The sequence below is a fragment of the Poecilia mexicana genome, unplaced genomic scaffold (assembly GCF_051168715.1).
Source record: "Poecilia mexicana isolate PSO_F unplaced genomic scaffold, ASM5116871v1 scaffold_20, whole genome shotgun sequence".
Lineage (NCBI taxonomy): Eukaryota > Metazoa > Chordata > Actinopteri > Cyprinodontiformes > Poeciliidae > Poecilia > Poecilia mexicana.
Genome location: NW_028263389.1, coordinates 20,956,583 through 20,983,215, shown reverse-complemented (window position 1 = coordinate 20,983,215; position 26,633 = coordinate 20,956,583). Strand labels below are relative to the sequence as shown.

The window sequence follows — 26,633 nt, the reverse complement described above, 5'->3', positions numbered from 1 at the left end:
GCAGATCACGGCTAACGCGGAGCGAGTCGATGCTGTCTCTGCTGAATGAAACACACGCGTGAGCACACACATTAAGGAGGCGCAGGCTGTCAATACGGCCTCCATCTTGGTTATGTTACATCCAGGACTGCCTTATATCTGACTCAGACATTCTGCTCAGTCTCCTGACATTAAGGTTGGATCTGTGTCCAACCAGCTTTATGAGATCCTGTTTGAGTTTCAGATTGAATATAAGAGAAACAAGTTGAATTCATATTTTGATGAAAATCAGAATCACTTTCACACTGCAAAAATACACAATATTACCAAGTATATGCGTCTAGTTTCAACAGTTGGCCTGCTCATTTTAGCGGTTAGCGGTTAACATTTAGCATTGGTCTACTAATACTAGCATTAGTATGGCAGCATACTAATGTTGACATAGTAACTTTAGTGGGTTGACAAATACATACTATCCTAAAAATTAACCTGCTAATTTTTGTTTTTAAAAAATTTAAAAATGTAGTTTAACATTTAGCATTTTTCTACTAATACTTGCATAAGGTAGTATGTCAACAATAGCATGTGAGGTTGTGTTTGTGTTGTGTTGTGGTTGTTTAGCTTTCTAGAATATCAACATTTTAGCATTAACCTAACGTTAGCATTAATTTTAGAATGACAACATTAGCATTAGCCTGCTAATTTTTGGGGTGGTATGTTAACATCTTGGTTTAGCTTGCTAAAGTTAATGTTAGTATTTCAAGATTTACCTTTAGCCTACTAATTTTAATTATACTTTAACATTTACCGTTAACCTACTAATACTAGCAGTAGTTGGTATGTCAACATTAGCATTAGCCTGCTCATATTTGGAGTAGTATTTTAACACTTTCATTTAGGTTGCTAAAGTTAGTGTTAGTATTTCAATATTTAGCATTAGCTTACTAATTATGGGAGTAGTATGTTAACATTTTGTTTTAGTTTGCTAACATTTGTGTTGGTATTTTTAGTATTTCACCATTTAGCATTAGCCTCCTAACCCTAGCATTAGCCTGTCAGTGTTAGCATTAGCCTCCTAACCCTAGCATTAATTTTAGCCTGTCAGTGTTAGCATTAGCCTCCTAACCCTAGCATTAGTTTTAGCCTGTCAATGTTAGCATTAGCTTGCTAGTGTAGTATGTTGACATTGTGGTTAGTATCTATGGTGGAAAATTAGAACATGATTCTAATTCTTTAGCCTGAAACGCAGATTTCATTGCAAACTGCTTGGATGTTAGAAATGTACTCAAACTGCTTAATGCAGAGCAACAATTTGTGCTCTTGCTAAAACTGTGTAGAGTTGATGGCAGACGTGTTACATCATGATTAAACCTCAACGTTCTGCCATGTTTGTATCTCGTACCATGTCGGGTTGCAGTATGTTGCATGTGGCAGTCTGTCATGGAAACTGGGGTAAAACAAGAGGCGCCTGCGCGGCGACAGGAGTGTGTTTGTGTGGACGGGGAGTCGTCTCTGGAGGCCGTGTTCCAGCCGATCAATAATTGACTGGCCTGGTTGTTTGGCAGGAAGCTCTTCAGAAGATCCGGCAGAAGAACACGATGCGCCGTGAGGTGACGGTGGAGCTCAGCAGCCAGGGCTTCTGGAAAACCGGCATCCGCTCCGACGTCTGCCAGGTAACATCCAGCAGCAACGCGCTGTCAAACCGCGCAACGTGTAACGCATTAAGGCTCGGATCTCCGAGGAATTCACCTTTTTGAATAAATGATGGGCAATCAAAGCAGACACCTTTTTAAATCATCCTTTAATCAGAACATAGACGTAAAACCTGTGATGATGTCAAAGAATAAAGGCCTCAAAGCTCTGAAGTTGTAACCAGAGTTTGAATTCAGTTTCTGTTCTTAGAATAGTAAAAATAATAAATCAAATGAAAAAGAAATTTGGTGACACATGAAGGCGTTTTGGGACTGAATGAACTATTTCAGTTCCTTTTTTTCTTCAGATAGGAGTCATTTTTAGTTTCCTACCTGTTGGTCTTTTAAATATATTCATTGTTTTTTAAATTAATTCCCTATTGATTATTGAACAAAAAACACTAAAGGTCTGGTAGATGTTGATGAGCAAACCACCAAGTTAGATTAGTTTTTTTTTTATCCACTTTTAAAGGTGTTTATACCCCTTTTGTTTCACACTGTAGACATGATTTATTGTGCTTTTTATTTTATAGATCAAAATTAAATAAAATGTATTCTATCGATGCTGCGTAAAGCATAAAATCTTCTAACTGTAATTACAGCTTCTGTCTTCAGAGGGTTTGTCACTAAATCATATTTCACATCTAGAGATTTAAAAAATCCCTTTTTTTCCCCCCCAAAAGATCTCAAGCTTTAACTATATTAATGAAGAGCGTCTGTGAATGTTTTTAAGGTTTGCCACAAATATCTCATAAGAATATAGGTCTGGACTTTGATTAGGCCATTTTAACTCATAGCATGCCTCCAAACTCAAGTCCTGCTAATTATTTGATTCAGACAAGTTGAAGCAGAGAAACTCTAAAACTTTTAAGACTGAATTTTGCAAAGTTGTTCCTCCATTTTTGCCCTGTAGCCACAACATGATGCTGCCACCACCGTGTTAAACAACAGTGCTTCGGGACAAATCAAGGTTATTTGTATTAATTGTGTTTCTATGGTGTAAAGCAACAAGGCGGTTCAAAGTGCTTTATCCCATAAAAACTTAATACTGTAGCCAATTATGAAACAAGCAAAAAACATATTTTGTCAAAGAAACTCAAGAAAATAAACATCAAATATGTTGGTCAATGTTCCAGTTATTGCTAATCTAAAGCAAATCTAACCTTTTAGTCTTAAAGGAGCTCAGTGTTTCGGCTGTTTTGCAGATTTCTGGAAGTTTGACTCCCGATAGCTTTGTTTGCAGAAATTAAACTGAATGGAGTGAGTCTGTATTTATGACATGGAGGAACACGGTGGTGGCAGCATCATGGTGTAGGGACAAACTTGGAAGCCACTTCCTGTCTCAATCATAGTCGGGGAGTAACTAATTACATTTATCCAATTAGATTTACATAAGTAACTTTTTTTTAGTACTTTTATTAGTGTTTTGACTACACTGTAGTTTCTACTTTTACTTGATTAAATTTCTGGATTTTCTCCCCAGTGAATGAAAAAGAACCAAAAATTCACCAGACACAGACACACACCTGGAGCAGAGGTTGTTTTTTTTTAAACGACGGGAAAATTTAAAGCCCGTCGGTCATTTGACAGATTATAATTAATACTCTTGACTGGTGCACATGTGCACACAGACTTTACGCATCAGAGGCAACTAAAACCACTCAATAAAAGAATCCTTTCTGAATATCATCTCATGAACACTGAACTAAATGCGTCTTTCTGACCGGGAGCTGGTGGCGTGTTGAGTTATGGACCGGACGCTTTGGAGCGTCTGGTTCAGAAACACATCCCAAAACTCCATTACACACAGAACAGAGAAAACTAAATATAATGCAACGTTGAATCCATTTGTAGTCTAAACAGAGGAGCTGGCAGTTTATTTTGAGGAAATAAATAAAGATGCAGAAGTTAACCAGATCGTAACGAGCGCAGTGCGCTGTGGCTGCACAACCAATGCGGACGCAGCTCCGCCACTGCAAATAATTAAACTGAACTCATCCTGCGGTTTTATCAAATGGAGCTGAAGACGTGACCCTCCAGCACCCAGAGGGAGAGCGACGCACAGGAGCGCAGCAGACGTAACATCTGTCCGCTTTGGGAAAGCGAAACCATGCAAAAAAAAAAAAAATCCTCGCAAAGGCGCACGTCTGGACCGCATAGGGAAAAAAAGAAAAAAGTTAAATGAATCGGTTTGGATCTGACAGATCCAACTGACTGAACTAGCACAGATTTCTCTGCAGATGCGAACCAGGAGGAATTTGTGAAGCTGTGCGTTCAGATGCCAGCAGGTGAAGTGCTGGTAATTTAAGTGGAGTCATTTAATTTAATTTATAAGTCAGTGGTTTTTGTCACTGCGGAGAAAAAGTTAGATGCATTTATCTGCAAATGTGTGATGGGATCTGGATTCACGATTCAACTGAGTGAATATTAACTAAACTGCATAAAAATGCCGATGTTAATGTGACTATAATTTGACTTCCTGTCTCAATATATATATATACACTGCTCAAAAAAATAAAGGGAACACTCAAATAACACATCCTAGATCTGAATGAATGAAATATTCTCATTGAATACTTTGTTCTGTACAAAGTTGAATGTGCTGACAACAAAATCACACAAAAATCATCAATGGAAATCAAATTTATTAACCAATGGAGGCCTGGATTTGGAGCCACACACAAAATTAAAGTGAAATGTTCCCTTTATTTTTTTGAGCAGTGTATATATACATATATATATATATATTTCCTGAGTTCAAACATTAGTATGGCTTTTTCTAAATTAATATGAACTTTGGATCATTTGAGGTCTGAGAGCGCTGCGTCTTTTTTATTTTGTCCATTTCTCATTTTCTGCAAATAAATACTAAATTTATGTTATTTCTTAGACATGTTACTAGTTCACAGAATAAAAGAACAATGTTCATTTTACTCAAGCGTACACCTATAAAAAGAAACATGAGAGAAACTGATGAGTGTTTTCTTAATTTATTCCAGAGCACACACTAACATGTACAATTCAAATGTTGCTTAGATACAAGTTTTTTTCAGTCTGACTCTCTGCTACACCTTTGCAAAAATTTAAGGCTCTAAAGAGCAACTCCTCTTAATAAAATTCCTCATAAACATTGATTTATTGTAAAATTGTTGTAGCATTAAAAATGCCAACTTTGAATTAAATTATCATATTTTACAAAATCATGCAAAGTCGTCACTTTTAATGCAACTTTTAGAGCAACTTAGCATTAAAAGTGTCATTATTTACCGAATGACACTTCATGACACCTGTCATAAACATTCATAAAGACTCCTTCATGTTCATGACAGTGTCATGTCAGTCTTATGCACACCCCTTCAAATAAAGTGTTACCTTAGTTTTTTATTGAAAGAAACTGATTTGGAAAAATTATCTTTCGTCTGATTTTTTTATTTTTTTTATTTTATTTTATTACTTATATTAATTATTGTCATTTTGCTCTTTAAAATCCCAAAATTTCCACTTAACTTTACATTTTGGTTTGTTTGATTATGTAATTTATAAATATTAAATGACTGCTAATTTGATCTTTTACTCAGTAAATACTCGAGTCATTTCTTGGACAGCTACTTTCTACTTTTGTTTGAGTAAACATATGTTAAAGTATCGCTACTCTTAAGTATAATTTTTGGATACTTTTCCCACCTCTGGACCCAATAAAGTTAGTAGATAAAATATTTTAACATTATTTGTTTCGCATCCCAAAATCAGAGACTTCTAACTTTTGTTTTGTGTAATTTTGTCCGTTTTGCATGAGTGCAGCTTTGATTCTTTTTCTAATTTCACCTGCTGACGTACAGAGTTGCCGATCTGTCTCTGCTAATAAAAAGGTAACTGATGGGAATGAAAGCTGAATTTCAAAGCGAAACAGAAAAAAGGAAAAGCTCTGCGATGCGACGTTGCTTCCAGAACATCCTCGTGTCTGTGGCTCCACTCAGGCAGACGCTGTCAGAAACTTTGCCTGTGATCTCTCCTCTATCGCCGCGCCGCGTCTCCGTTCGAGTGTCAGAGTCTGTATGAGCAAAGTGGACCCCTGCAGAGCTGCAGCACTTACACCGTTCATCACGCAACGACTCCAACCTGACAGTTTATTTACATGCAGCCGCGCCGCATCGCGCCGTTTTCACCAGCGACAGAAACGAAACACGGCGGGAATTTATTTTTATCTGAGTCTTTATCTTTATTTCAGGGGAATATTTAGTTCTTTTACGTGTATAAGACTGTAATTTAGCAGATCTAATGAGGGCTGAACTCCACAGCTGCATGTTTTGTTGAGTTCAAACTGGTGCTTGAAATCCTTGAAAATCCTTGAATTTTAACTGGGTGATTTCTGTATGAAGTCCTTCAAAGTGTTTGATGTTTTATCTGCACAGTTTTGTAATAAAGTGTAATCTAACGTTTGATTAGAAGCCTAAATTTGGAAAATGTTTACAGTTTAAACCAGAAACTTTTATACATTTTGTAAATAAACACAAGCTGTGTTTCCATTAATGGTAACATTTTGCTTATAAACAAACAAAACCACGCAATTACTGTTTTTTTCAACATTAGCAGAATATTTACAGTTTTGTGCACATTTATGAGAAAAACGCAGCAAATGAAATTTTTTTCTCACTTTCTGAATTTAAATCTAGCTAAACTTGTCTTAGGTCAGTTAGTGTAAACAAAATTATTTATATTCGCTAAATTCCAGAAACCTCTGTTTATATTGTGTTTAAGCATTTAATGTGAGCTGAAATGTCATTTAGCTTAACACGATTTATTTGGATTGTTTCATTGAAATGAAAGTTTATCATTCTTAATGGCTCAATTACTGCAGTAAAAAAACTAAATTTTGCAGAGGCTGTTTCCATGAAATAAGAAATTAAATTTAAATCACATGTGACAAGTCATTAAAAATGTAAACTGTTACAGGAGATGTATTCATAAATCAGCCATCAGAGGAATCGTCCCGCCTATCTGGGAGTGGCTACGAACGCGGCGCTTTGGAGAAATATTAGTCGGCCATTTTACAGAAGAGTTCTGGATTCAACCCTTTGGAATAAACAACTTTTTATGAACCGCTGCGAGAGCTCTGATGGAAAAACAAACCATCATCCTCCAATCACTTTCACTTCCTGTCTTCTTCCTTGGCGTTTCCAGCAGTAGTAGCATCCTGTTGATGTGTTCTATTGCAGTCTTAATGAATGCATCCATTTCATCCTCATCCTAATGCAAAAACTTATCAAAAACACAAGTTTTCTTATTTCAAAGTTTGAGTGAATTTATTTTACAACTTCAACTTGTCAATTTTATGTTTAAAGGAAACGCAGCTGTTGGTCGCCTTTTATTTTGTGCTTTAAACGTTATTGAAATTGCACATTTTTTATCTTTACCTTGTTCTGCTGTAAATGTAAACATATTACAGTTTTTAACAGTAGTAAATAATATCATATAGTAGTGAATTTAAACTATTCTTTTTAGTTCATTTGTGTTTTCTCTCCAAAGTGTGCTGGAAAAGTTTGAAAACTCTTTAATTCATTGTCCGCTCTGCTAACTCCGGCCTCAGGCGATGACTGGCGGCGGCTCCGCTCTCCGTCTCCGTCCCGGTAACGTCACCGTCCGCGGCGCCGTCGGCCCGCCGCCGATGCTCCCGCTCACGTTCAGCGAGGAATGACAGAAAGTTGTAGCCTCACGAGTCAGACCCCGCTCCCCGCGAGGTCTGCCAGGGAAGAATCCGATCCATAATTGCTGTCCAATTATATTTGCTTCAAGCTGTACCGCCGCGACTAATTGCTTCATGAATAATTTCAGTTGGAGCCGCGGCGCTGCACTCCGAGCACTGCGTGACATGGACGAGCGATGGCCGCTAAAAGTGACCCCTAATTTCTTCATTTTGAAAGCCGTCGGGTCTTTACAGGAGCAGCTCTCAGCTACTCCAAGGTTTTTTATTTATTTATTTAGTTTTCTTTTTTTAGCTCTAAAAGGGTTTATTTTGATTTACTTTAGTAATCTTTGTTTTTTTTTATTCCTCTCCACATATTTTTCCAGCCTTTATCACATCACTGTGAAGGCCATCAAGTGTCCAAAACACATTTTAAAACCAGGCCTTTTATTTCCCCTCCTGCAGCAGTGAATGGGCTGCCTGGTAGGGAATGGCCTTCTTATTCACGTTAAATAAACAAACTTACTGAATATTCAGGAAAGGCAACAGAATATGACCATGAAATGAGTGAAATTATTAGAGAAAAATTCAGTTATTCTCCAAAGAAACTTCTAATTCATTCTGAAACTTCAAATTATAAATGTTCCTTTTATTTAGAATAAGTTTAGGACAAATTAGGAGAAAAGGATTCGGTGCACTTGTTCTTGTTTCATCTCATGTAGAGATGAAAAAAGAAACTAAATGCTGGTCATTTATATTTAGATACACTCTTTTATGATTGCATTTAAAAATAAAAGGATAAAAATTATATCGATATATATAAAAACATTTATTCTGCCTATCTGACATCAAATCAGACTAAACTTTTCTTGATTTACGTTTGTAATATTTACAGAAATTAATTCTATTTGCTGCACATAAAGAGTATTATTCGTGTGAAGAACCAAGATGATGATGTTACAGGTTAAATTTAATGATGGGACCCAATTAAAAATTTTATTGAGTTAATTGCAGAGTCTATTTATTTATCCCAGTTACGCCTGGGTGGATCTAGCTCCACCTTCTAGGTGCAGCTCCTCCCCCAGTTGGCTCCTTCAGACTAGCCAGCAGCAATTAGCAATCACCTGCTGAGGTCATTATGGGAGCTGCTTCTCAGAGCAGTGCTGGTAAAAACGTTAAAGGGTTAATAGATGACTTCCTGAAGGCGGAGCTTTTGAATGAACAGGAGTTTTTAAAGAGACAGAGTCCCAATTTCAAGGCGTTAAATCAGGAAATAAGTTATATGTGATATTTATAGAATTTTTGTAAAATTCTATAAATAAATTTGTAACAAATTTTATTATAAATTATTTAATAACAACTTATTAAATTAACAATGAACTATTTAATTTATTGTGTTTTAAAATGGCACTATGTGCCTGGAAAACACACTGCTTCCCCTTTAAAGGATCCAATTTGTGCTTTTCGTGTCTAAGCTGCATGAAAACTGTTGCTGGTCTGATGGGTGAAGGTAAATCAGATCTTTTCCCACCTTGTTAATTACCAGAGTGTCAGTTTTAACAAGCCTTCACTACACACACACACACACACTCACAGACACACACACACACACGCTTTGTCCTCAGTCAGCCATCAGAACAGGTCAGGAGCAGCACACACGACCGGGGCCCTGACTTTGTTTAATTGGCTGCTTAACAAGGCCTGGGGACCGTGTCGGGGTGGCCCCTGTAATGGCCCCGGGGCCGCGTGGCGTCGCCGCTCGCCCCCCCTCCCTCCAGCAGCTCTAATTAAAACAGGCGGCGCTCCCTCGCCTCCTGCGCGGTGGCGCCGGGGTTAATGTGTGTACACTCGATGAGCCTCCGCGGTAATGACTCCATAAGATCTCGCCCCGCCGCTCCTCTTCCTCTCCTCCTCGGCTACTTTTCCTTCCACTTTGTTGAAACTTTTTGCTTTCATATGAGGGTCAGGAAGGGCTGTCAGTGTTTGCTCAAAGCTGAGCGTGTCAGGCTGTCAGCGAGGGCTTCGATTCCACCGCTGTCCTGTCCAAATGTGAATTTCCCTTCCCGTCCTCTTGTCATTCCTTCTCACACTCCAGCAATTGGCTTTTTGATTATTTCATCTCTCTGTTGCAGAGCCCCTCTTAATAAATAATGGCCAGCTGATTGATTTCTCCCTTCGCTCGCTCCCTTCACTCTTCTTTCATAAGACATGATCTCACCTGGGTGTTTTTCTCCCCCGTTTCTGTCGTCCTGCAGCACGCCATGATGCTCCCGGTTCTCACCCATCACATCCGATACCACCAGTGCCTGATGCACCTGGACAAGCTAATCGGCTACGTCTTCAAGGACCGCTGCCTCCTGCAGGTGAGACGCAACTCTGTCAGTCACTGCTGCATTATGTAAGGGTCTCCGATAATTAGGGATGTACCGATATGAAGATTTGGATCGAGATATATATATATATACATATATATCTTTCTCTACCTTATTGACATCTTTGGAAATAAAAACAAACAATGTGGAAATAAATTAGTGTTTGATTTCAGCCCAGTTTTATTTACTGGGCTGATACCAGTATGTTAAATAATTACTAATATTGGCCGATATCGATGTTGTTTTATTAGGCATCTCTACCTATTATGCTTCCTTGAACTGATTTAGGATGCTATCCTAATCAACTGCATAGCAAGTTCAAGCTATTCAGTTCAAGATTAGGAACTGGATAGCTTCCTAATCTATCCAATTTAGATTAGGAAGCTATCCAAATTGGTTTGGATTGAAACCAGTCCACATCCATGTTTTGGATTGGTTTTGGATCTAAAACCAGTCTGTGCTGGAACTCTGCTGGGGCTTCTAGGTGACCGGTTGAACTCTGCTGGGGCTTCTAGGTGACCGGTTGAACTCTGCTGGGGTTGCTAGGTGACGGGTGGAACGCTGCTGGGGTTGCTAGGTGACCGGCAGAACTCTGCTGGGGTTGCTAGGTGACGGGCAGAACTCTGCTGGGGTTGCTAGGTGACGAGACATTCCGAAGGTTTTTGTAACAGCTCATTTTTCAGACACTAATAAACAAGAACTTACTGCTAAAAAGCTGCTAGTTTTTTAATGTTAAGCTTTTTGGCTGTTTTTAAAGCAGTAGAAACCCAAGTGGATGCATAAAATGTGCAAGTTTTTCATAAAAGATCCCCTTTAAAGTAGCGCTACTCTTACTTGAGTACAAGTTTTGGCATACTCTGCCCACCTCTGCTGATCACTAACATGATAAATAAAGCCTTTTGGGAGGAAAAATATGGAAACCAGGCTTGTGCCGGAGCTTGTTATGAGGAGCGTTCCCTCATTACTGAAGCCTCTGCAGGGATTGTCGAGGAGGAAACGGGGTTTCAGGAGTCAGCTGGGCGAACACACTCCGACACCGGCTCACTGTGACTGGCCTGAGTTTGTTTCCCGGCTCCCTGACTAGCAGTGACAGTAGTCAGGAGGACAACAACAAGCCCTCCTCCGTAATGCCAGCTCTCCCCTGTCAGGTGTGTGTACACACACACCAGCCCGGCTCACCTCTCCCCGGCTGCCTGCAGCAGTATTGAAGAGCTGTCATAAGCTGATACATTAGAAATCAATGTGTTGTAGGCCGTACATAGTTAAAGAGGGGGAAGGATGCAATAGGACTCGCTCCGGGCTCACTACTTCTACGGCCGCATCGATCAGCGATCGGCTTCTTTGTCGTTGGCATAACGACGACCTGTCTCTTACGAGCGCTGGAAAGGAAACAGCGTTGTCCTCCTTTATAGACGAGTCCCGCCTCCTTTGGTCTCATTCAGCCAAACAGAAACTAAGAAGCGATCATCTGGACACAGCAGCTCGCGTCGCGGCCTCAGTGCGATGTGAGCTGCCACTTTCTATCACAATGATATCCACAGAGGTGTTAATACCGGCTCACTGGTGTTTGTTTTTGTTGGTGTGTGTTGGCTTGTCAGAACTTCACCTGAAGCTGCGGCTGAAATGACCCGAATAGAGAACCATCATCAACACACACACTGCTGCACACGGCGGGAGCCAGCCTGCTCACATTACTGTTATAAAATATCATCTAATTATTATTATGAAACTGGTGTCACCTGTTAAATTATTATAAAATATTATTAAAAATACTAAAATTAAGTTTATTGTAAAAATTATGATAAAATATTAAAATAGGTATACAATTATAAATTTTTAAAATATTTTTAATCATTTCTGATGATCAAATTATTGTTACAAACAAAATACAGAAATATTCTTAGAAATAAAATATTTTATAAAAAATATTAAACGCATATAAAACATTATTACTCTAAAAATATTAGATTCAAATTATTAAAAATACTATTAATAAAATTAGTATGATTATTGTTTCTTATTAATATTATAAAAATCTAAAAATAAAAATACATGAAAAAATAATAATATGAAAATATTAATAGGATAACGTAATGCTGTAATTTGCAGACAGCTGACATAAACTGCTTTTGGGAGGTAAAAAATACATTTCACAACATTTTGAAAGACTAATTCATAAAAACGAAGGACATTACGTCCATAACTTCAGTATGTTTTAGTTTTATAACAGCACCACATGGTCCTAGTTATAGTTTTCTCTTACTCCAAAAACAAAAATGTTTTTAAGTTTTATTTAGTTAGTTTTAGCTAGCTATGATGAGCTTTTAGCTCGTGCTATGCCGCTGTTAGCTTGGATGATGCACGTTTGGTCCATTATGAACCAGAACAAGCCGCCAACTTTCCCTGCAGTGTGAAGCAGGAATCTGCACACGTCTTGTCCTTGGAGAGAAACCTTTTGGTCTGACTCGGTCCGGTCGCTTTTTATTTCCACGTAAACACAAAGCCGGGTCCGCCGAGGGAATGTTCTCCCAGGGTGAGCTGCTGATGAAAGGCGGCGGAGAGGCTTCACCGCAGGCCTCAGTTCCAGGGATGAATAAAGGGAAGGGGTCACAAGGTCGCCAGCCGCCCAGCCAGAGAAGCGGGAGTCGAAGACAGTTGGGGGAAGAAGATGTTGTCTTTTTCCCAGTGGAACAGAAAGGGAAAAGCAGAAATATGGATTTATCCCCAGGAGATTGAGGTGTGAGGAAGTGGTTTCTCAATAAAGAGCCAAATATTTATCAAGCCTAAATGATTTTTATGCAATGGAAACAAACCCATCGTCTAGATAGATTCAGACGGAGCGGCGGCGGCGCTCGCTCCCAAACGAGTCAGGTTTCACATCCTTCGTCACTTCTCATTTAGCTCCACTCTGAGGGGCCGACCGCCTTTAATGAGATGGATGTTTTTCACTGACAGTCTACTCATTAAACATGAGGGAATCTAGTACCACTCTTTGATTGCATTACAAATGAATTGTGGTTTGATACGAGGGCTTGTGTGCTTGGAATTAATCTGCCTCCAATGGGCTGTAATACGCGGGTGGAAACCTTTCAAACAGCTGCTGAATTCCTCCTGAAAACCCTAAAAAGGTACGAAAATATTACCTATAATTCGGCCTTTCAGTCACCAGAAGCCTGACAAGTGGCTGTGCTGAGAAACGGATAAATCCCACCGCTTCTTGTACCATACGTTAAGGGGAACCATGATTGTGAAATCGAAATGCAATAGAACAAACTGATGGTTGAAGGTTTTTATTTCAGGTTTCCTTACTAAGAATATCCATTTCTGCCTGTCGCATCGATACACATAAGTACCAAACAAATACAGGGTCTATTAGGAAAATGAAGGGTTTTTTACAGCTACAGTGGAGAAAGAAAGCTGAACCGAACCAAAACGTTACGTCAAAGTACGGATCATTCAACAGAAAAAGGTATGTAGCTTCTTCTGTGGTAAACTGAATTAGTCACATTAAAAGTCAAACTGAATGTAAATGTCACTGGTGCCAGGGGAAAAACCAGTAAAAGTCCAAATCCAGCTACATGCAGCACCCATCCAGCCCAAAGTCTGCAGTCAGAGATCTGCATTAAACATGTTTTATTTCCAAATATAGACGCGATCTTAATTTAAAAATTCTCAACATAAACCATCTATCTTGACCAAAAACTCTTTTCACAGCAACAAGAGTCCCGATAATGTAATCCAATAAAATAGATGGTTCACGTCAACAAGCCAACATTATGTACAGGTGGAAATCTTTGAAAAGTTCCACTTTTTCTCAATTTCTGAGAAATTTAGGATTTTTTTCTATATATTTTTTTTTCTTTTCAAACTCAAAAATGTCCTTGTTTTTTCACAGCGATTTCTGAGATTCATTTCAACATTTTGAAGTTTTTTTTTTCAGAGAAAAATTAACTTTTCAAACTCAGAGAAATTTCTGAGATTTATCTCAAAATTTTTGAATTTTTTCTATAATTCTTTTTTAATTTTCAAACTCAGAAATTTCTTTGTTCTTTCTAGTAAATATCTAAGATTTATCTCAACTTTTCAAACTCAGAAATTTTCTTGTTTTTCTAGAAAATTTCTGAGTTCTCAAAATTTTGTAATTTTTCTAGCAAATTCCCACATTTCAAACTCAGAAATTTTAATTTTTCTGGCAAATTTCTGACTTTAATTTCAAAATTTGAGTTTTTGGTGAAAATTAACTCCTGTTTGTTTTCTGTGTTGTTTTTTTTATCTATAATGGCCCTAATGCAGCGTTGCAGTTCCTCTATTGAGGGATCGTTTCCACTCGTCCGTGGAGATGAAAGATCACGGGGGAAACCCGTCGGCTGGGTGGGTCTGTCCAGAATCAATCCATGTTCTCTGCAGATTCTCTCTAATGCTGAATAAAAGCTTACCTGTAAATCAAGGAGCTGTTATATAATCACGATAACACACTGGCAGTCTGTGAACTCATTCACCTCTTCGGGAATCGATACACCTGATGAAGAAGCGGAGAATAACCCAACGATCCTGCAGTGAGACATGCAGCCTGGCAGAGTTGGAGCACTCGAAGCTTCCCTCCGCCCGGCTGCAGAGCAGCAACACCTCTTTGAAGCTCCTCTTCTGAGAGCCTCCCTGTTAAACATTTAACATTTAAAGCTGGGGAGGGCTGTGGGCTTCTGGAGCTGGAGAGGCACGCATTCATCCCCGAGTCCCTCACATCCACCCAACCATCATAATCCCACCCAACCCCTGTTGATCTACTGCCATTCTTCACTTCTGACCCATGCTGACAGAACGAGAGGCATCGCAGAGGTCCTCAATTATTTAAGCGTACAAGTCCTTGGCCTGCGCTCTGATGCTGCACGCTTTTGTTTGTGAGCCCCATGTATGTGTGCTCTGTGTACCGCGGCATTTTGTTTGTTTTCTGATCTGTCTGCTGGCATGTGGTAGAAGTGTCCCTCTGTTTGAAGTGCAGCTGCCCTCAATACTGCTGTCGGCTTTTATTATCTGCTCAAGTTTACGAGCTTCTATCGCGTGGATCTTAATAGACTCAAGTGATTCATTGCAAGTTGAGTTGGTTGCCAATCTTATGTTGTTTTCACACCTGATTGTCCGGTAGATTTGGTTCAATTTGGGACCAGAACTGCAACATTTGTTACATTTTCAGCTGCAGTGGATCTTTTTCTCACTGCACTGAGTCAAACAAAACAAACTAATTGAAAAACCAGTTTCCCTCCTCGCCTGTGGGGGCGCTACACGAAGAATCACTGAAGACACTGAGTGCAACTTCCTTCTTTAGAAAATGTAAACAAAAATGGAGTGGTGTCAGATTTTAGTAGTTTTAGGATTTTTCTTTTGTCTTTGGTAAAAGAACACAAGTCATTTCTCTTAGACCTTTGCACTTGCTTTGGTTGTTTTTACCCAGAATGCACTGCACTATAATCCACTTCCTGCTTTTGGAGAGGTTTCCTGTCCGTTTGCCGTTCACGTATAGTCACCGTCCTAAAATGTAATTTTTCTACCAGAAGATGGCTTATATTTTTCATGTGTCATACACTTTGGTGCACTTTTAAAAGTGCCAAATAAATAAACTTGACATTGAAATTTAGGCACAAAAAAAACAACAAACAAAACGTAGGCCATTATTTTAGGAAGGTGACGATTTGAATTCGAACCTTCCAGAACCTTCGTCTCTTCCAAATAGAGACGAAGGTTTTTGGTGGACGAGATTTTGACTTTCTAACCAAACAAACTAGAGTTGGATGAAAGCGGACTAAATGTCGAGCAGCGACGATAAACAGCCAAAACAACGAGTTTGTTTGGTTGATTGATGGCTGGTGAGTCGAAACCCCAATCTTCTGTCTTTCAGGTCCAAAGTCTAATAATAACTTGAGAAACCAAAGTCAGGCTGATTTGCTTCTCCGTTATATAAAATAATATTTTACTCCGTAAATAAAGTGAGGTTTGCCTTGAACTTTCTGTGTGAAGTAAAGTTCTCCTGCTGGTTTCTGAGAACAGAGTTTTTTCCTGTTTTTGCTGCAGGCATTCGAGCAGCTGCTGATCACTAGACTTAAATCACCACCACTCCGTAAGCACTCATTACGTGCACAGGCATATTTGCCAATATCAATCAGCTAAAAATCTACCATTGTTGTTAGTTGCACGGTTCAAACAGCAGCTGGTTTGTTTACCCGGCTCTGTACTTGAGGCTGTGCAGCAGGCAGTCGTTGACACGTCTGGCATCGCACAATGGGAGAGTGGAGATTGAAAGACGTAGCTTTAAGTGTAAAACTTTTAACACGGGGCTGGAAATTGGTAGATTTCTGCTTGTGTCACGTCAGACTTGGTTCACAAAAAAAATCCCACGATCGCTTTTAAATTTGTCATTTCTCTGTTTAAACGCTACAAAGCTGAAGGCCTCTTGAGTAACTATAAATATTGAAAGCTCTCTGTTAGAGTTTTACATATATATCTCATTGGAGCCTGAAATTGATTTGAAGTTGGCTGAAAGGAGACAAGCATTTTGAAACGCAAGCCCAGGGGGGGAAGAGTCTGAGTTTCTTCTATTTTCTCTTTTTTGGGGGATGAGATTAACATTCTCCTAATGTAAGATTGATAAAGGCTCGACATATCCTTCTGAGTCCTATCTTCCTCCTTTTTCTTTCCCCCTTGGCGTGTTTGAGATATTCCGCTACGGCAAGTCTTTCTAGGCACAGCAGTTTTTTTTCCCACCTTCCTCCTCAAACAAAGCTGAAAATTGACTCATGTGTTTCCCTCAGGGATATATTACCTGAAATTCCAGCATTTTTACTGGCTTACGAAAATGTAAGCCATTACTTTTCAGACAAACAGCTTCCAATATTACAAAGAAGAAGCTCTCGCTCCTCATTTCCTTGGAACAGTTGCTGACCCATCATTGCTTGCTCTCTTTGGTACGGCACAAAAGTCCTAGTGTAAGCATTAAATCTAGTTAAAGAAAAGTACAAGTGAAAGACATACAGAACTGAGAAGTAGCTACATGTTAGGCCTAGAATCACCTTGGAAGTGTTGGCTTGCAAATTGTTCTGTGAAGTGATAAGAGATTTCTGCAGGTGGGAAGAGACTAATCTGTTGGCATTTGATGACTTACTCAAGCTTCGTGTAGCAGCCACAAATTAAAACTACAGCAGTGTTTTTGGAAAACAGGTTTTATTTTTGTTGGGTTTTTTAAAATAAAATTTTGCAAAGTTACCATAAAATTGACTTTTATTCATCTATGTCATCGATTCTTGATATTATTGCCTGAAAAACAGTCCTAGAGAGTTTGAGTGTCTGATAATTTATTAGGATTTGACTAATTTTTGGTTCTATCTATTCATTTATGCATCCATCCGTTCATCCGCCTTAGTCGTCTCTCCATTCATTTGCCAATCTGTTCATCCGTAGCCAGTTTTTTACAGGTTTAATATTTAATGCCTGCTGAAATACGGCAGTTTATTTAAATAACTTCAGTTCACAATAAACAAAATAAACTTTACAAAAAACTAATTTAAATTTTTCAAGCCAGGTTATTTCAAAGCATAATAAGCTTTTTCATTTACACTTTGTAAATGGACTTGAAACCTTTTCAGTGAAATGGTATGGAGTTTTTATATTAAAGCAAATTATTTATGTGTCTGACTAGAGATGTGAATTGATGCATCAAATTTTATTCAATTTAAAAATACTTTTGGTCCCACAGAGAAATTAAATGATGAATAAATTATAAAATGTAGGGAAATTCTGTGCAATTGGCAATAAAAAGTGGTCAGACCAAATGACCATCTTTTGAACTTATCAGTTTCATAACCACAAATGACTTTTCAAACCTTTATAATTTTTATTTTAATACCTAGTATTTAGTAAAACAGAAGATTTCCCAGCCTTGAGCCGTGGAGCACACCTATCCATCAGTTATCTTTTGACACCTTGAGAAAATGTCTAAAGAAATCACTTAAATTAATAGTTTCCTGCTTAAGATACTAACTATATTTGACTACATCTTGTATACATTAAGCATTAGTGAACTGCTAAACTATTTGTTATGCTGCTTACCTTATTATTTAATAGTTATGGAGTAGAGGTGTGCCGATCGATCGGCCACCGATCATAATCAGCCGATTTCCGTGAAAAAGTGTATGATCGGTGATCGCCGATCACACAAACCGATCATCACCTGCATCTCATTTCGCAGCCTGCCTGTGCAGCTGGTCTCCTCTTTCCTTCACTCTGCGAAAACGCGCAGCAACAAATCCTAAGCGATGTGGAACTATAACGCACTGAGTGAATGGGGAAGTTTGCGTGTTGCGGCGGAAAATTGAAGCAGGTCAAAATGCATCAACACAACGAAGCTAATATGGCATAAAAACAATGCCATACTTGACGGAGTTTGGCTACATCGAGGCTCACTGCAGTAAAAAAAGACATACGGAGGATCAGATAGCAGGTAAAGCAGCGCACAGCTACAAACACTCACCTGGATTAGCATGACGGTCAGAAAGCTAAACAAATAACCCGCAAAATTATTTAAGTCTTCGAGCTGCGATGTAAGACGCTGGTTCTGCTCTCCTGTTGAACCGCTGCTATGCTACAGGTAGTAATATCTGACAGACGGAGCTTCGCTTCTGCTCCACCTGGTAGTGACTCTCACACCGAACCTGCTTAAAGCTGCAGCATCTAACTTAAAAAAAATACATTTTACATACGTATTAAAACTTTCGCTGTCCTAACATGAGACAGATAATCTCTAAAAAAATAATCCATCTCCTCCCTGTTCTGCATAATTACTCCGCTCAGTCAGAAACAGCCAATCAGAGCTAGCAGTAATCAGCTAGCCGCCATGCTAACAGGAAGTTTTCATTCAGTAACTCTGGATTGTTTATTGTAATGGAACCTGTTTTTGCCTTTGAATGTTAAGTTTTATACTTGAATTTTTTGGTAATGTTGAGAGGTTTTATTTTGACTCTTTGTATTATTTAGCCTCTTCAGAGCCTTCATATGTTATCAGTCTGTTAAAGATAGTATTATCAATAGCAGTACAATTTGCACAATGCCTGTTTTGTTTTGTTTTCTTCATGGAAAAAGTTATTAAAAACAAGTTTTTGTCTAAATTAAGGTGAATTCATGGTTCCTTTTTCCACATAATGTAACCGGTAGGGTTTATGATTAAAAAAATAATTATTAAGTGATCGGTATCGGTGATCGGCCCTCATGGGTGATCGGAATCGGCAGAAAAAAACCTGATCGGCACATCTCTATTATGGAGGTTTTGAATGTTGATGCTTTAGAGATTAAGAAAGAAGCACCGTTTATGCGAACCAGTTTGAAAGCTGTCCTTGTCTTCTGATTCATAACTATTAGTCTCATTGGAAGGACAAATTGAAAGATGACCTCAGATTTGCTGTCTTGGAGCTGTAACTGTAATGCATTTGCAGTTTATAGAATTGGCAAACAGCCTTGAGCTTTCTCCAGCATTTGGCCATCTGTGATAAAGAATTAAAGATGCTTTCAGATGGAGCAGGGTAGAGATGCATTTTGTTGAAGGAAGAAAAGAAACAAGCAAATGAAATACAAGTCAGTACAAGACTGGATTTGTTTTATTTCCACCCACCCACCCATCTAGCTAACCATTTTTCCTAAAAGAAAATTTCCATCTTGATCATGGCCCCTTACTTGTCAAATGAAAATTCCCACCCAGTCTTACAACATAAATCCAAAGTGTTATTTTATAACATTGTGGGTTGGTTTCACCCAACCCACAAAAAAACAAACCCATCCAACCCAACTTCTCCAAAACCAATTCTATTGGTTGGTCCGATCTACGCAACCAAAACGTAATAGATCAGAAATCAATCGTATCCACCCAACCAGGCAAAAGCCAGTTCCCTTCACCTACAAAACCATAAATATCAATCGACCAAATACCAATTTCATCCCAACACCACACAGAAAAACCAATCCCTTCACACCAAAAAACAGTCTCATCCCACAAAAAACTACTCCCATCCAGCCAAAAAACAATCCTATCCCACCAGCACACAGAAAAAACAATCCCATATCACCAAATACCGATCCCTTTCTACCAAAAACCAATCCTGTCCAACCAAAAACCAACCCCATTCCACCACTGCACAGAAAAAACAATCCCATATCACCAAATACCGATCCCTTTCTACCAAAAACCAATCCTGTCCAACCAAAAACCAACCCCATTCCACCACTGCACAGAAAAAACAATACCTTCCCACAAAAAACAACGCCTCCATACCAAAACAAATTTCATCCCTCCAAAACCTAGTCGCATCTAACCAAAAACCGATCTCATTCTACCAAAAACCAATCCCTTCCTACCAAATCCTGCTCACATCGCTCCAAAAACCAACTCCATTTATTCAAATAACCAAAAACCACAATTGAACAAAAACCTAGCAGATTCTCACACTGATCCTAAAATCTCATCTTCCTAGTCAAAATACAATCTTGTTGAAAGATTGGGTCGACCAACATCAAAAACTGAAATACCCCCCTACTCCTCTAAAACAATGTGCCATCCACACACTCTTAATTCAAATCCAAAGTCTCCAACCTGGCCACCAAATAAAAATAAACCCTAAATCCAACCAGTTTGTTTTATTAGTGTACTACTCCTTTCACACATAGCATCTTGTTTTCTTAATGTCTAAACACGATACAGGAAAAATAGCAAAAATATGCATTTTCTGTGTTAATCTTTCCTGGCACAAAAGCAAGCAAGTTATCTACTTCCAGCTTCCATGTCGTTAAGACTCCTCACAACTGGTGCTGTGGTGACGCAGGAGCGGAGCGCAGCCCACGTGTTAGGGCCTTGGTCCTGGTGGTGGTGGTCACGGGTTCGATTCCCGGCCTGATGACGTTTTCCACATGTCGTTAAGACTCCTCACAACTGGTGCTGTGGTGACGCAGGAGCGGAGCGCAGCCCACGTGTTAGGGCCTTGGTCCTGGTGGTGGTGGTCACGGGTTCGATTCCCGGCCTGATGACGTTTTCCACATGTCGTTAAGACTCCTCACAACTGGTGCTGTGGTGACGCAGGAGCGGAGCTCAGCCCACGTGTTAGGGTCTTGGTCCTGGTGGTGGTGGTCACGGGTTCGATTCCCGGCCTGATGACGTTTTCCACATGTCGTTAAGACTCCTCACAACTGGTGCTGTGGTGACGCAGGAGCGGAGCACAGCCCACGTGTTAGGGTCTTGGTCCTGGTGGCGGTGGTCACGGGTTCAATTCCCGGCCTGGTGGCCTTTGCCGCATGTCGTTAAGACTCCTCACAACTGGTGCTGTGGTGACGCAGGAGCGGAGCGCAGCCCACGTGTTAGGGTCTTGGTCCTGGTGGCGGTGGTCACGGGTTCGATTCCCGGCCTGGTGGCCTTTGCCGCATGTCGTTAAGACTCCTCACAACTGGTGCTGTGGTGACGCAGGAGCGGAGCGCAGCCCACGTGTTAGGGTCTTGGTCCTGGTGGCGGTGGTCACGGGTTCAATTCCCGGCCTGGTGGCCTTTGCCGCATGTCGTTAAGACTCCTCACAACTGGTGCTGTGGTGACGCAGGGGCAGAGCTCAGCCCACATGTTGGGGCTTTGGTCCTGGTGGCGGTGGTCACGGGTTCGATTCCCGTCCTGGTGGCGTTTGCCGCATGTTTTCCCCCTCTCTCATTGCCCTCTTTCCTGTCAAACTACTTTCAAGAGAAGGCCACTAGAGCCAACAAAACCTTAAAAAAAACAAAAAAACTCCTCAACTTTATTTTCTGCAAAAGACAAGACTTGGGGTCACACTTTAAATGTGAGGAATACTGATGACTGTGAACATCCCTTCAGTTTCTCAATCTTTGACCTGTCTGTTAAGTAGTCAGTGAGCCTGACGCCTGTGACTATATCCGTCCGGATTCTCTTGGGCTTCTGTTTTACCAATGGTAGGTAAAACAGTGGAGAAACAAACTACCGATTCCTTATAGTCATTTTAGATCAGTTGGGATCTCTGAGGCAAAAGGATAATTGCATTTTATTATCAGATTCAGGATTTTGAGGAAGCTGCCATTGCTGTTGGGTAAACAACAACATGGACGCCTTGCATGCTGTTTACATCCGACTCTTTTACATGCCATCCATAAGAAATGGAAGTAGAACATTTCTGTTAACTAAATGAAACTTGGAGATGTGCAGTGTGCCACAGCAAAGGGAAAAATAACAGGAAAAAACACTTTTTTCTCGCTCTCTGTCGGCTACGCTACACGGACTCGTTACCATAGCAATCCAACACCAAAAAAAATCTCAAACTTTTCCCACACAAAGAACAGAACATCCAGTCCATCTCAGTTTTATGTTTTTTAAAAATGATTGCTATGATAGATTAGCTACCCCTGCTGTTAGCTAATCTTAACACTGTGGTGGTTGATTAACCATATAAACACCTGCTCTACTGATGATCCTTCAGATTTGGTGTGGAGGCCGCCTTTTTTATTTTTTAATTGAATTCCACAGCAGATCTACATGTTAAGTTGTCAAAGTCAAGCTAGCATAACTGAATTACTTCCCTCTCCCTCGCTATTTTTTTTCCTAATTAAATTGTTTTCCTAACCTTGGTATCTAGTTGTCATAGTGTTGACAATTAGTAGCAAAGCACTGCGTCCCTTTTTCTTTCATAAATCAGGCGTACATTTACGATTTAGCGCGTTACGTTAATAACATAACAGCTAAAACCAATGCTAATCAGCTTTTTGCCCTCCACCAGGAAGGTGGGGGCAGGATCTTGCATGCTACAATACTCTACTTCAGTCTCCCGAAGTACCTTTGTACCTTTTAGACCAACGACGAGACATTTTCACTGCCTTTTCATGGAGAGGAACAGAGATTCTACCTTTTAGTCAGATGGTTCTGTGGTTTGGCCGCCCAAACGCCTTTTTAAGCAACTTGGAAGGTTTTTTTTTATGAATAAAATGAAAGGCAACATTGCATCTTTTTATAAGTGAAGCTGACATTGCAGGATGTGAAAGATGGATAATGAAGAGCTGCTGGTGCCTCGTTTCTCAACAGCTTAACCCTGGAATCACCTTTTAGAGGCTTAACAGTGGCAGGTTTACTTCAACCACCAAATGTGTTTCTGTACTCGCATCATGACTGCAAAACACGTCCAGTTGTCGTTACCTTACAGGATGACTGCTGAATGGTTAATGCCAAGAACACTGTCAGGAGAAAACTGGTGAAACAACCTTAGAAGAAAGAAGCAGTGAAAATGGAAAACGTAGCTTACAGCTAATGAAAACTTCAATACCTCAAAAGAAAATCGCACTGCAAAATCACCAAATCTCACCAAATATTTTTGGTCTGGTTTCCAGTGGAAACATCTTAGTGAACTTAAAATAAAACTAACTTACAGGTAACTTTTTATTTTGTTTTAAGTCAATGATTCTTGAACATAAATAAAAAAAAATACTTCACTTATGACGAGAAAATTTCCCCATTTTGTAAGTGAGCAAATCTCCCAACAAAACTAATACTTTTTTAATCAATATTAATAAATTGTTGACTGAAAACAAGCTCCTATTTCTATCTGAAAAGTTGCTTTGAAGTTAGTTTTTTCTTATTTCAAGTTAACTAAGACATTTGGACTAGAACTAGACCAAAAATGCTAGGTAAAATTTGGTGTTTTTGCAGTGCATGTCAGTTAACACTCATGAGCCACAGAAGATCATTGCTAAAGACATTTGAATAACATATGGAAGCATATTAATGGAAAAATGAGGAGAAGGAAGTGGACCTCGGTTTCTTTAAAAACTTTGAAGATTCAGTGGATGATGAGCTACATGCCACCAACATGTGTTGATGCAGTAATTCATGCAAAAGGAGCCCAGACCAAGTGTTGAACCTTTATAGTATGCAGACATATTTTTCACTTTTTAATAAGTAGTAATAAAATTAACTGGAACTGAGTTTGAATTTTCATTCAAAACATTCATAACACAAAGTGTTTTGCTTTTTAATTTGTCTCAAATAATAATAAAAAATTGTAATTTTTGAATTACAATTCTTCCAAGTTCTTTATGTTTGAAATGTCTGGATCAGTGTTGAGGTTTCAGATCTGTCTGTAGTGATAAACTCCTCCTGGATACGGAAAGAAAACTTGGTTAATTTGGACTGTTGAGAAGTCTCCTGACTTTTAGAAAAGAAGCAGCTAAATATGTCTGCTCACGCTCCCTTTCAGCTGGCCATGACTCATCCCAGTCACCACCTCAACTTTGGCATGAATCCCGATCACGCCCGCAACTCGCTGTCCAACTGTGGCATCCGCCAACCGAAGTACGGCGACAGGAAGGTCCACCACATGTACATGAGGAAGAAAGGTGGGCTTTACCTCATGCATGGCTGAAACCAAATGTTTCTCTACAAAATATGAAAAGACAAAATTTTTCCTCTTTTGTCTGACATTAAATAATTAACAAGATAATTATTACGTGTTTTAGATCAATTAGGGCAATGATGGGCAATGAAATTATCTGTATTATGAGAGAAAACCTTCTATTAAAGTTCAGGTGGTTATATGTACTGAAATTACTTTAATTTTAAATAATTTAGATATGTCTTTAAAATGTATCTCCATTAACCATCATACACTGTAAAAACACAAAATCCTACCAAGTCTTTTGGTTCAGTTTTGGTACAAACATCTTAGTAACTATACAGAAAAATATAGGAGCTTGTTTTAAGAAAATTATTTCTTAATATTGATTAAAAGGTACTAGATCTATTTGCAGATTATTTCACTTATAACAAGACAAAGTAGAACTCATACGTTTTCATCAATATTGAGGAATTACTTACATAAAATAAGCTTCTACATCTCGCTGAAAAGTTACTTGTAAGTTAGTTTGGTCTTATTTTAAGTGTACTAAAAACTAGACCAAGATTATTTGGTAAAATTTTGTGTTTTTGCAGTGCATGGTGAATACCATGTACTTACACTCCAAAAACACAAAATGTTATCAAGTATTTTTGTCCAGTTTCTATTGCAAATATCTTAGTACACTTGAAATACGACAAAAAATAACTTCCAAATCACTTTTCAGCAAGAACTAGGAGCTTGTTTTAAGTCAATAATTGCTTATTATTGATTAAAAAAGTTCCATTGGCTGATTATTTTGCCAAAACATGACATTTTTCCAGGTTCTGCCAGTGAAAGTAGTGCTTTTTCATCAATAGTAAGCAATTATTTATTTAAATCAAGCTCCTATATCTTGCAGAAAGTTATTTTTAAGTTAGTACATTTCAAACAAGTTAAAACTAAGATATTTATACTGAAAACTCAACCAAAAATAGTTAAAATGTTGTGTTTTGCAGTGTAATTTTTAATTCCACCAAATCACTAAGGATATGTATGTAATCTGCTGACTATCAAAGGTTTAGTCAGATTTAATGTCATTCATTCAGAGGGAAAATCATCTTTTTTTTGGTTTCATAGTGAAAGTAAATGCTTTTTCCCTTCCCTCTGTGATTAATAATTCCCGCCTGCGGGTCGGTTCTTTCCAGGAATCAACACACTGATTAACATCATGTCCCGTCTGGGTCAGGATGACCCGTCTCCTTCCAGGTAGGCAGCCTGCTGGCTCCTATCTGCTCGTACCATCACTGACCACAGGCGCAATCAGAGCGCCCATTTGTGTGATTAATACGCCCGGCAGGCCCGCTGACAGGAAAATTAACTCTAGCTGTGGGACGGAGGCGTACCTGAGGGGGATGAAATGAGCTCATTGCTTCGGACTGAACCTGATCAAATCTCCCCCCTTTTCTCCAGGATCAATCACAACGAGAGGCTGGAGTTCCTGGGCGACGCTGTTGTCGAGTTCCTCACCAGGTGAGACTCTGATGGACGCCGGCGCTAATCGAAGACGACTACAACACCGTCTTTTCTTTTCCCTCTTTCTTCACCTCCTCACTCCGTTTCTGTCGTCTTCCTCACTGTCTGCGATCCTTCCTGTCTGTCACTGAGCTGCTTTTCTCCATACTTGCGCCTCATTAAGACGCTCATTCACTGGTAATTGGAACTGGGATGTTACTTAAACAGCCAGAAATGGTCAGTGACGACTTTCAATTATCTGACTTGTGTTGCTGACAACACGAGTCGCTGCCATTAAAACAAGTTCTACCAAGTATTTCTAGTGCAAATATATATTATTTCATTTTTATTAAGTAATTATTGACTGAAAACAAGCTCTTATATCTTCCTAAAACGTTATTTGTGTTAGTTTTGTCTTGTTTCAGGTAAGCTAAGATATTTATAGTACAAATTAAACCAAACATACTTGGTAGGATTTTGTTTTTGCAGTGTAGACATTTTAATTCAAGAACTTTGAATCTGTTTTATTGTTCAAATCTCTACATTTAAAATGCTTAATTACAGACAAGACACAAAATCTCCACTTTTCAGTGCAAATATCTTTGTACACTTTAAATAATACAAAACTAACTTAAGAGTATTTTAGTAAGATATAAAATACTCCATAATTCCTTAATATTGGTTATAAAATGCTAATAGTTCTGTTGGCAGATTATTTCACTTATAACATTAATCTACCGGTGAAAATAGTACTTATGTTTTTAATAAATATTATGGATTTATTGACTTAAAACAAGTTCCTGTTTCTATCTAAAAAGTTAGTATTAAGGTGTTTGTATTAGAAACTAGAAAAAAATACTTGGCAGGATTTTGTGTTTTTGTATTTCACAGCTGTTATTAATCTCACACTCTCCCTGTAACAACACCAACTCCTTTGAGATGAAAAGCTGCTGCAAAACAGCAGCAGCTTTTCATCCTTACAGTGGCCAGAAAAGAGCAAATTCATAACTTA

The 26,633-nt window shown here is 39.0% G+C and overlaps 1 protein-coding gene across 1 annotated transcript in view; it reads left to right on the top strand.

Moving 5' to 3' along the window:
- drosha (drosha ribonuclease III) overlaps positions 1-26,633 on the top strand; it is a 122,324-nt gene that overhangs the window by 26,209 nt on the left and 69,482 nt on the right. Inside the window, exons 16-20 of the mRNA XM_015000111.2 lie at positions 1,545-1,652; positions 9,609-9,716; positions 23,993-24,131; positions 25,315-25,375; positions 25,580-25,639. Of these exons, the coding sequence (XP_014855597.2) occupies positions 1,545-1,652; positions 9,609-9,716; positions 23,993-24,131; positions 25,315-25,375; positions 25,580-25,639 (476 nt within the window). The remainder of the gene's footprint in view (positions 1-1,544; positions 1,653-9,608; positions 9,717-23,992; positions 24,132-25,314; positions 25,376-25,579; positions 25,640-26,633) is intronic.